The sequence below is a fragment of the Amphiprion ocellaris genome, chromosome 5 (genome assembly GCF_022539595.1).
Source record: "Amphiprion ocellaris isolate individual 3 ecotype Okinawa chromosome 5, ASM2253959v1, whole genome shotgun sequence".
NCBI classification, from domain to species: Eukaryota; Metazoa; Chordata; class Actinopteri; family Pomacentridae; genus Amphiprion; species Amphiprion ocellaris.
The window spans coordinates 3331011-3343615 of NC_072770.1; the positions used below are offsets into that span (position 1 = coordinate 3331011).

Consider the following 12605-nt stretch of genomic DNA (forward strand, 5'->3'; position numbering starts at 1 on the left):
TTTTTCTGCATCAAAGGTCTCTTTATGGAATACAAGTTTAATAGTGCAGACATTATGTAAATTGCCTAGTAAGGTCGCTTGGGTGAGGGTGCCTGAAGACCCAAAATAGCTGATAAGCCTGGGCCTTATCACTGAGGACATGTCCAAGTGCATCACAAGATGTATTTAACTATCTGAGACACATCTTGTAATAATCCATCAGCACTGGTTGTTTTTAAAGACTACAACATCGAACATTAGTCAAGTCAAGCCAGGTCACCATTATTTATATAGCATATTTAAATCAACAGCTGTTGCACCAAAGTGTTTTATAATAACAAAATGAGTAATAAAAAATAATAACAAATCCAAGGATTTCCTGGATTTCCCATCAGTAAACTTTGATTTTAGTTTTATTTTTATGTCTATTATTTTGTCTTATATTGCATTGTATTTATTTTCAAATCAAAAAGTTAAAAACAAATAAGTCAAATAATCCAGTGGTGTAACAAATGTATCAAATTGTGCATTTTATGGTCCTTGCCCCCCCCTCCCCACCTCTCTACCTCTCTACCTCTACTTCTTCTGTCCCTCTCAACCCACCCAGCCAGCAGCAGATGGGTCCCCCCACATTAGAGTCGGGTTCTGCTTGAGGTTTTTTTCCCTGTTAAAAGGGTGTTTTCCTTGCCACTGTCTCCTTTGGCTTGCTCTGGGGGTTCAGGCATATGGGTTCTGTAAAGTGTCTTGAGACAATTTGTAAATGGCGCTATATGAATTCAATTGAATTGAATTGAACTGAACAGTTGAACACTTAAATTATGGCATCGTGAAAGATTAGTATGAAATTTTGAAAATTTTATGAAGAACAACTTAGCTTTAGGAATAGGCTTTCAAATGTTTTTAAGTAAACATTTGAATTAGATGTGAAAAATCTGTCCTCTGTATTAATTTATGTTTTGGTAAATGCAATCGAGGCCTGTACTCTCTGCACACACATGAAAAGGCCATGCAGTCATGGATAACGTAAGTTAATCCATTTGTTGAGAGACATTATTTATCCAGCAATACAAAATAAACAAGCTGGGCGGCTGTGGCTCAGATGGTAGAGCGGGTCGTCCAATGATCGAAGGGTCGGCGGTTCGGTTCCCACTCTGTCCTAGTCATGTGCTGTTGTGTGCTTGGGCAAGACACTTTACCCACCTGGCCTCCAGTGCTGCTACTCACACTGGTGTATGAATGTTGGGGATTATCAGCCACGCTTCCATCGGTCTGCCCCAGGGCAGCTGTGGCTGCAAATGTAGTTTACCACCACCAGAGTGAGAATGTGTGAGTGAATGAATAATGGATCCATTGTACGTGCTTTGAGTATGCCTTAATAGAAAAGTGCTATATAAATCTAATCCATTAGTGTTATTATTATAAGCTCTGCCTGCATTTTCCAGCCTCAGCTGGCCTCATCTATCATGTGGGCAAGCACCATCACCATAGGAGCACAGAGGAAAGAAAGAAATCAGCTCATGTGATATCTGATTTCATTCCACTTTGGCTTGACACACACACACGTGCACGTACACGTGCATGCACAATCACAAACACATACAGAGAGATAGAGAGAGAAAAGACCTAGCCCATCATTGGTGCCACTGTTTGTGACTCTTGAGATAAATGGTTCCCAGACGAGGCCACTGTGGCATGAAATGCTAAGATGTAATCATCTTTTCTCAACAGGATGATGTTTCATGAGGGGGAATGAACTCCAATTTCTCTCTTTTTTTCTTTTTTTTTGGTTACTGTCTTGATATTTTATTTTCACAAAGTTAACATTTTAGCACAACCTTGCATGCCTCGATCTGTGGAAGAAATCTAATTGAATCTGAAATGAAGTTCTGTCTTCTCTGTTGTTTTTATTTGCCACATAATATGAAAACAGAATCTGTTGATTTGTGTTTGCTCTCAAGTATTATTCTTTACTTCAGTACACTTTACATGCAAATATGAATATTATTCACTAGGACTAGGTTTTGCTAACAGGTGGCATTTAGTCTAAGAGTAGTTCTTGTCAGAGTTTAGGTTTGAAATGATTCAGAACTATTTAGATTTAAAATTATGCAGCTGTGTTGTACTAATTGAAACTATTTTTTGTTTGGTGATTTCAAAAACAATGTGTACTTTCATAACTCTGTGAGTACAGTGGAAATAAAAGAGGAGAGTAAACCAGAAAAATTTTCAAAATGTTGAACTGTTTGTGAAAGATTATAAGATGATGGTTATGATTTATCTTAAAAAAGATAACGTCAATTTCGTATCACAACATAGATGAAAAACGCCTGACTTGAACATTTAACAGCAATATTCACTAAATTCTTGTATGTAAAATTCTCTTCTTTTTACGCTGTAAAGCTTTATATCTCTGTTATTGTATTCTGCATTCATACAGTGCCACACATATCTGGACTGCAGGCAGGCCATTCTAGTACTTGCACTCTTGGTGTTTTAACAGGTGCAAAATTTGGCTTGGCATTGTCTTGCTGAAAAAAGTAGGGACATCCCTGAAATACTTAGATGACAGCTTCCAAAACCCAGTATTAATGGTGCCTTCTCAGATCTACACGTTCCGCATACCATGGAGACTTACACAACCTGGTACCATCACAGATGCTGGCTTTTGAAGCTTGCACTGAAAGCAATCTGGATGGTCCTGTTCCTCATTGGCCCGGAGGACACAATGTCCATGATTTCCAAAAACATTTTGATATTTGGACTCGTCAGACCACAGCACATTTGCAGTTATAGATGCAGCGACGCCAATGAACTCCGTGTTGGCAAGTCAATGTAGTAACAGCCATTACAAAATAATGACGAGGGATTGAAGGTCATGGGTTGATTTTTGGCCTTGCCTGCTGCCTCCAGGAATCTGTCTGGATTCTCTGAATCTTTGAATGATATTATGGATTCTAGATGGTGAAATCCCTCAGTTCTTTGCAATTTTGTGCCAAGAAATGTTGTTCTTGAACTGTTGGATTATTTGCTCATGCAATTGTTCAAAAATTCAAATTTTGAATTTTGCCCCATCCTTGCTGATGACTATTTCAGGATGCTCCTTTTATACCCAATCCCTGTTTCCGATTAACTTGGAATGTTCCAGGTGAGCATTCCTCAACTTTCCCAGTCTTTTGTTTCCTATATCCTGACTTTTTTGGAAGGTGTTACTGGCATCAAATTCAGTATAAGCATATATTTACAAAGCTCAAAAAAGTTAAGTAAAACATTAATGAACATTGATCACTTTCTGTTGTACTGATGTTTTACACAACATCCCAACTTTTTTTGGAACTGAGTTTTGTAGCTACACTAAATCCACACTTTCTATCTGGTGCTAGGAGATGGGTCTTTTCCCCACTTGACTCTATATATCTTTGTAATTAGGTTTGCACAGTTCCATAAGAGGAAATTGAAGTAATTGCAGATGAATAATTGTACATCAACACATACTGTCATGGATTGGGGTAAGTGTACAATTTGTCACTCTTCAGAGCTATAGCCTTGCTATTGTCACACTTTTACTGTGTCAGTCCCACACAGCAAATTTTATATGGTACATAAGCACTAAGCTTCATTTTGTTTCTGTGGGGGGAAAAAAGCATCAACTGCTGAAGAAATGTTAAAGATTTTCAAATAATATTTGTCATTCTGCTGTAAACCAACCTCTATGGTGATGTTGGAAGCTTCAAGGCCAGAGGTGACTTAATTATTCAGCACCTGGCTGGCAAAGATCTCTCTAGATTAAAATGTTATATCATAAAAATGGAAATTCTGCATATTTTCAAAAAGAAAAAGAAAAAAACATAAATCAGAGGATGTGGTTTTTTGTACAGCAGAAATTTGAAAATCTGGAAATCTAGACTTCTTTGCTGATGGTGGTGTCAAATATATGTGGTATGCATAACCCTGCATTGCATTAGCTACCATAACTTAAATTAACAATGTTCCCAAACTTATGTCAGCGTTTGTGTAGATTCTCAGTCAACTAAGGTCATAATGACCTAGTACAGAGTAACCACACTTCTCTTGTAGGTTCTTGAAGATGTGTCACCTTCATCCAAGAGATTTCTTTAGTTCTGACTAATGGATAGTTACAGAATTTATTGTCACTCGAGCTAACATGACTAATGGACCATTAACGACCAAGGCCTCACATGCCTCAAGGTGTGAATTGTTGTGCAATCAGGTAGTCCACCAACAATAACAGCAATCGTGGTGATGGAGCTACCAGTTGACACAACAAATGGTATGAATCTGCCATGTCAGGAGTGACTCAAGATGTTAACGATGGCAAAACTTTCTGGGGAGAGACCTCATCACTGTGTCATAGGTGCTTGATAATTGTTGCAGGCACCCTCCTCTCTTTGAAGATGGCTGTTCCAATTTGACATAGATGTTTCCTTTATTCATCGCTCAAACCATCTGTCTTTGTCAAAAATGTGTACATTGCTGTCAGTAAATGAATGTCCGTTATCCTTCAGATGCAGATGATCTCCTGAGTCTTGTACTGAGGATCTGACAATGTGGAAGTGCGCTACGCCTTTTATGAGACGAGCACAGTTTTAAATGTAAAGGCCGCAGTTGATCGTTTTCAGACAGTGGTTAGAGTTGGAATTCACGATTGTGAGTAATAATTAATTTTGCAACCCTGCTACTGCGCTAACCATTGTAATTGGCTAGCTCACCAGTCCAGTATCTTCCTGTCTGCACCTGCACTCTGATCATCAGGTATGTCAGACTTGAACTTCTCCCTCTCTGCCTTCTCCTTTCTCAATTTTGGTTGAGGAATTTACAACAGCCCAAAAACTTCTTTTGCACATCGGGCAGGAAAAGACTGACAGAACCACAGATGAAATAGGAGTTACACTTTCCACCTCTGTGGCTAACACAGTAGCTGCCTGTCCTGGTTAAAGCGATGACAAAACAATTAAATGATCATCATTCACTCACACAAATGTGACCACTTAAAATTTAAACTTGCACACTCTCACAAAAAGTTACATATGAGACCATTTTGGTTGCAGTCTGGAACCCTGCAGTTGTTACATCATTTAATTCTTTGATGTCGAGGGATGTGCTGGGACAAGTCTTTCAATTTCCAAAATGTAAAGGACCTGTTGCTCTCATCTTGGTACCAGATACTACAGGAAATGCTCAGAGGTCTGGTATAGTCCATGTCTAGACATACTACAGTTATCTTGGTGGCATGTGAAGATGCAACAGCATTAGGGTTACAGTCATAATTTTTGGGCTCATTAAGATATTTTGTAAGAGATGAGTAAGCTATCTAACTTTTCTGTTTCAGGATTACAAATATTTGAATATGTCTGCAGCCCACAATTCCTTAACAGAGCTTATTCAGATGTGTTGGTGTGCCCTCTAAGACCAGTGGAGCGATTTCGGGATCTTCAGTCCGATGAGCTGGCAGATTTATTCAGCACCACTCAGAGAGTCGCCAAACTGGTGGAGAAACACTTCAACGCTACCTCACTCACCATTGCAATCCAGGTAAAATTCTGACTCAATGACTGTTCAAAAACACAATGGCAATAATTCCATCCAGTCATAGCATTATATTTGGAATGAAGTCAAATGAGAAAAGTCCGATGTTCCTTCCCAAAGACTGTCTCCAAGATAACCTACTTAGGTATGCTGGCATTGTATTGGCTAAAAGAGAGAGGGCTATTTTAACATGTGCACATATAATACTTACTGGCAGACACAGAGGAGGAAAGAGCTGATCAGTGTGTGCTGACAATGGTAGCTCATTGAAGCTGTCAGTCATAAGCTCAATCATGGGCAAAAAAGTATGTCTTTTAGATGACTTACCACCTGTATTTTTTTTTCCAGCACAGTACAGCACACATAGAAAAAAAGAAAAGACACATCATATAAAATGAAATAATAATCTGTTGGTGACCTAATGCCAGTAGTCTTTCCACAATGAAAAATGATCAAATGATGTTAGTTAAACATGTTAGTTCAAGTTTACAAGCAAGCTAATCCTGGCTTCTGTCATAAAATGGGTGCATATACAATTCTAAGCAGAATTACTGTCGCACATCAAATCTAATGAAAATGATACCATTACAAAATTATTCATCAACAGGAAATATAGTAGCAAGTTGTTGGCTTGGCCATTGAGTTACTTAACTGACCTATCAGTTCACAACTACAGCAAACCATAATATCATGTGTAGTGAATGTTTGTCTCAACCTAATGAACTTGGTGTCAAAGCCCATAGCTGCATAACTCGGGTACAGTCCAGGTGATCCTCAGCCGCCCTAATTATAAGCTTTATCAAATAGAAAATTTTTAAGTCTAACCTTAAAAGTAGAGCAGGTGCTCCCTAAACTGGGAGCTGATTCCACAAAAGAGGATGCTGATAACTGAGGGCTCTGCTTTCCATTCTGCTTCTGGAAATTTTATAAACCACAAGTAAACCTGCACTCTGAGAACGAAGTGCTCTGATTATAGGATTATATTGTACAATAAAGTCTTTAAGATAAGATGGAGCTTGGTCATTAAGAGTTTTAGTTTAGAACAGGACTTTATCTTCTATCGTGGATTCTACCTGGCGCCAATGAAGAGAACCTCATATGTGAGAAATGTGATCTCTTCTGCTGGTTCCTATCAGAACTCTGGCATTTTGTATCAGCTGCAGATTGTTAAGAGAATTATTGGGACATCCCAATAACAAGTAATTATAATAGTCCAGTCTAGATGTTATAAATGCATGGACTAGTTTCTCAGCATCACTCTGAGATAGGATTTTAATAATATTGCATATGTGAAAGAAGTCCGTCCTACAAACTTGTTTTATATGCATGTTGAATGACATATCCTGATCAAAAATAACTCCAAGGTTTTCAACAGTAGAACTGGAGGCTAAGGCAATGCCATCTACAGTAACTATCTGTTTAGATGGTGTGTTTCTGAGGTGTTTAAAGCCAAATACAATAACCTCAGTGTTGTCTGAATATAAAAGTAACAGATCATCCAGGCCTTTATCTCCTTCAGACATGCCTGGAGTTTGACTGGTTTCATTTGGCTTCATAGACAAATATAACTGGGTGTCATCTGCATAACAATGGGAATGTATCCAGTGTTTCCGAATAATATCACCTAAGGGGACCATGTAGAAAGTAAATAATATTGGTCCTAATGTAACAGACAGTAGTGTGGTTAGGGCATCAAAGAAGACAACTTGATGGAATTTTCTCCAGTCTTTATTCTCTGAAGAGATTGTTCTACAGTAATCAGCTTCTGGTTACTTTTCTTACTGTACTCTGCTCCCACAGCAACTACTACTGTGTCACATTATAAATAGTAACTTTTCATCAACAATGAAAACAAATTAAATACAAAACAAAGAACAAGTGTTATGATTCTCAAGGAGGCTCAGGTGCACGGAATGAGAAACGACACACCTGAGGAACAGTTTAAGGTTTTTATTTACAATATAAGAAGAAATAACAAAGTGGACTACAAATCTAAACAAAGGACTACAAACGGAAGTGACGCACAGAATACAAACTAGAGTGAACAGGAGAACTAAACCCTCTAACGGGCAGGCGGAAAAATTACACTAATTCAGATTTCACAGGAATGAAGTGGCTAACCCACGGAAGGCACCACATAGGCAGGAGAGCTTCACTATACAAGAAATACTACAAGGGAATACTACGGCAGAAAATCTACGCTACATACAAATAAGGGCCTGAGGTGCTCTGCTAAACAAAGTGACTAAACAACCCTAGGAATATCCTAGCAAAGCGATACAACCACAAACAGTACTAAGCAAGGAATACGAAACAAAACAAGAGCCGAACCAAGTGGTGTAACACTCCATGACGAAACCAAGTACACGGAAGCAAATACAATAACCCGTATCTAACAATATTCAAATGAACTACCACCCTGGCCCTGGATTGGGGACTTAGCTGACAGGGAACCAAGTGAGAAACGGGGGAAGTCATCGGCAGGTGCAGAGGTAGGCGGTGGTGTGGAGTGGAGCAGAAGATGGCTGAGAGTGGCTTGAGCAGGTGAGAGTCCAGGCTGGAAAAGGAGCACAGAACAAGAGTTAGCTGGAAGCAAAATCGGGTATCGGAGTCTGGGAAAAGGCGCACTGGAGCAGGCTGAGGATGGCCACTGCGGGCAATGAGGCAAAGCCCATATGGTGGGCAGAGTTCCAGGGGGAATGGGAGAATAGAGCGGGTGACCACGGCTCACGGGCAGACAAGGAGGCGGGCAAGCAGGCAACAGACTGGTCGGTCTGGCAGGAGATTAAGACAGAGGAAACCAGAGCTAAACTACAGCTGAGACAAGTGACCAAACCAAAAGCCAGAGTCTACTCAGTACATGTTGTAGCTGACACTACAAGCTGACAGAGATTGGCGAGACGAGCTGGGCTTTATGTGGAGCCAATGTGTGATGAACCACAGCACTGGGATTGCTGAGCAGCCAGGGGCGTAACAAAGAGAGGGGAGATACCAGGAGGGAGATCAAGAAACCAACAGGAAGAAATGAGGGAGCGAGAAAGAGAGAGGAAGAGAGAAACGAGAAGGAGAGGGAGGAGAGAAGGAGGGAGAAAGAGAGGAAGAAAAGGAGAAGAAGAAGAGAAGAAAGCAGGAACGGGGACAGACAGGGACTGACAAACTGAGAATTCATGTAGAAACTCAGAGTAAGGGGCAAGTGTGGGATACACAGCAGCTACTGTATATATTAAAATTGTTTTATTTCAAATAATTTTTGCTTTGTTTTTTTACCGGTCCGATGGTGAGCTTTTTCGTCAAAATTTCATTCCTAATGTGCACCAGCTAGTGTATGTTCTGTTTGACAAGAAAGTGGTTATTCTATTCTATTCTATTCTATTCTATTCTATTCTATTCTATTCTATTCTATTCTATTCTATTCTATTACCTGGTTTTTCTGTTTTGCAGTTCATGTGTGTGAGACTCAGACTAAAGCTTTCAAACAAATTATAGCTAAGTTTTGGTCTGTGGTTGATTGTTAACTTTGAGCAGAAGATTGCTGCCACTCCTCTCCCTCTGAGTATATGAAAATTAATATGACTGGGGGGTTGATTTATTTAGACATATTCTTCATGCTGCAGCCAGGTTTCAGTCGGACACATCAAGTCAATATGATAATCAGTTATCAGATCATTTACTAAAAGAGATTTAGCTGGCAGAGATCTAATATTTAATAACCCACATTTATTTGTCCTGTTTTTCAGTTCAGATGAAATCGTATTAATTTGGATAAGGTTGTTTTGAACAGCCCTTCTATTGTTCATTTTAGAGATATATAATCTGGGTGGTAGGGGTGCAGACAGAAGGGAAGCAGCAGAGAAACATAAAACTGCAATTCTGCTTCCTGGTCTCACTTCTGAACTGTCAGGGTTTTGGGTTTCGAATAAAGTTTTCCATATTCCTAGATAAGAGAGCCGCACCATCCAAAATAGGATGTATGCCGTCTCTCCTAAGAAACCAGATTTTATTCAGAATCTTTTCCAGTTATCTATTAGGCCCACATTGTTTTCTTTACAGCACCTCAACAACCGGTGGTTGAATGATGAAATGTGGCTGTACGTATGTCATCTTTGATCAAATTGGACAGGAGTGCAGAGAAAACTATGGAGTCTGACATTGTTTTAGCAAATTTTCACTCCAATTCCACATTAATTTTAGCGACCTCGATTGCCTTAACCGGATGTCATTACCACCGACATGAATTCCAATCTCATATTTACGTTTATCCTTCACCAGCAGTTAAAAATAGGGTTCAACGTCATCCACTCTCCCCCCAGGAATGCATTTAACTGTGGTCACTGGTGTCTCTAATTTCAGGTTTATGACTACAGAGCTGCCAATTTCCAGAATCTTTTTCTCAGCAGGTGTGTTGCTGAGTGGGGAAAAAGGATTTGAACTTTAACGGGGATGGGTGATGAACCATGGGCTTCTGTTTGGGATAATGCTTCCTACAGACAGTCATCCAGTCTGCTCAGGAACTGCTGGGGATTGGCTAACAGAGCTATGCTAGGTTGCTCTGTACCGGCTACAGGGGGATGGCTAGCTGCTATAGCAACCGGGTTGTTTATCACAGTACGGTGCTGTGCCTTTAATTTGCAGAGCCTTGCCTCCAGAGCTATGAACAATCCACATTTATTTCATGAACCATTATCGTTAAAGCAGGCGGGCGAGTAACTAAACATAGGACACACCGAGCAGGAGAGAAAGGGAGAGGGAGAGATAGAAATTATGTCTAGCTTGTTAGCTGCTACGTTAGTGCATCAGGAGCATCAAGTTATATTAAGATCAATGCAGGAGTTTTGTACACAAGTGCTTTGGAAGCCTGTGTAGTAATTCAGTTGATCATACAGGCAGTTTTTAATGCTAGTAGGCATAATTTAATAATATTTAATAATAACAGAGAAAGAGCGGTGAACAGCTCCAACACTAGCACACAGTCAGCTACAGGCAGGAAAACAGGAAGTGGCACCTTGTTACGATTGACAAGAACCATTTAGTAAGTTTTAGAACTTACTAAAAGACAAAATGGCTTTAAAGTTTTGGCAGCAAAGCAGAATGAAGCATGTTGGTGTTTTTAATGTGGATCAGTGATGCTGTCATCTGATGGAAGCTAAATAGAGAGCTGACTTTGACACCCAGGTAGGCGGTCATCTTGGATGGCTGGTGATATATATGCTAATATCAAAATAGCCTCTAGCTCAATCTGCTTTCCTGTCAGAGAAAATTGTTTCACAGGTTAGGAGAAGGGAAAAAGCAGCATAGAGCAATCTTTACCTAGGGATCATTTTCTTCGACTGTGAAGGTGATGAGAAGTGATGATAGGAGATTAGTTGTGACAGCTTGCAGGTTACAGCCGCCACATTAGGAGAACTCTCTGCAGGAGGGGGCAACATTTCTCTTCAGCACGTCACTCCTGTGACAAAAAATAATATACGAAACGTCAACCTCACGAGAGGATTTGTGGTGAAAGAAAAAGATTTGCAGATGTCGACAGAAATGATGTACTTTTCCTTCATCACTGAATAACAGTGGATCTCATCTCATTTTATGTCTTTGTTCATTCGCCAAAATGATGTGTGATGTGTCACAGCTGCACAAATTTTAGTTAGCCTCTGCTAATGAGTAACAAAGTGTAATCTCAGTAATTGTGATCGCCCCTAATGTGTCAGTCTAACAATATAACAAGGGTTATCAACAATTTTGTAAAGGTTAGAACATATATTTTTATCCACATTTTAAATAATTTTTCACATATAAATGTATAAGGGTACTTCAAAAAGTTCTCGGCCTGACCCGGAAACAATGGGCATAGCTCCCATTTTGGGTCATAACTATATACTTGACAAGCTGTTGCATCAGGACAATGTGGCCATCTACACAGCACAGGTGGCAACAACACGCCAGCTCAAATCTTTCCTCTTCTTTATTTATCTCAGACATTTGAGTTTTTAAAGTACTCTTGTAGCTCTTTATTTGAGAATCATGTTGCTTTCAGATGTAGGTTTTGTGGATAATCTATAGAATTATACACTACTGTTCAAAAATTTGGGGTCACCCAGACAATTTCATGTTTTCCATGAAAACTCACATTTTTATTCATGTGCCAACATAATTGCACAAGGGTTTTCTTGTCATCAGTTAGCCTTTTGACATGATTAGCTAACACAGTGTACCATTAGAACACAGGAGTGATGGTTGCTGGAAATGTTCCTCTGTACCCCTATGGAGATATTCCATTAAAAATCAGCCGTTTCCAGCTAGTATAGTCATTTACCACATTAACAGTGTCTAGACTGTATTTCTGATGAATTTACAAAACAAGGACATTTCTAAGTGACTCCAAACTTTTGAACGGTAGTGTATATAGACTTGTCGATGGAATTTCCACATTAAGGCAGACAATTCTGAAAATGTTGCTTCATTGTGAGAGCTCCAACTTCATCTTCTCAAAATATTTTCTCAAATCCTGTTGTTAAAGAACTTATTTCTCACTATGATTTCAGTTGAGAAAAAGGTCCATTACATTAATACTACTACTTTTGTGAGTCTTGATTTAGTATTTCTTTTTCAGTGTACACAACTGGATAAGTGAAAAAAAAATGTTGCAACTGTGTCTTCTGCAAAAAAACAGATATATCCTACAAATTTGCATCAGAAACAATAAGTCCTCTCTGACCAGTCTGGATTACATTTATTGGATACATTTTTTCACAGTGTGGGAAAAATTCCATTCTAATTGAACAAAATTTGTAAAAAGATTTTAGACATTGGTTTTTAGCTACTCGATATACACTGTCGTTCATAAGTTTGGGGTCATGTTTTCCATGAAAACTCACACTTTTATTCATTTGCTTACACAATTGCACACGGTTTTCTAATCATCAATTAGCCTTTCAACCATTAGCTAACACAATGTAGCATTAGAACACAGGAGTGATGGTTGCTGGAAATGTTCCTCTGTACCCCTATGGAGATATTCCATTAAAAATCAGCCATTTCCAGCTAGAATAGTCATTTAACACATTAACAATGTCTACACTAGATTTCTG

The 12605-nt window shown here is 39.2% G+C and overlaps 1 protein-coding gene across 3 annotated transcripts in view; it reads left to right on the forward strand.

The window, feature by feature from the left end:
- Window positions 1-12605, forward strand: part of fhit (fragile histidine triad diadenosine triphosphatase) — a 225723-nt gene that overhangs the window by 181789 nt on the left and 31329 nt on the right. For 2 of the 3 annotated variants that reach the window (XM_055010876.1, XM_055010877.1), the window contains exon 4: window positions 5327-5529. In XM_055010876.1, coding sequence (XP_054866851.1) covers window positions 5327-5529 — 203 coding nt within the window. The remainder of the gene's footprint in view (window positions 1-5326; window positions 5530-12605) is intronic. The other variant, XM_023276681.3, reaches the window with a different exon arrangement.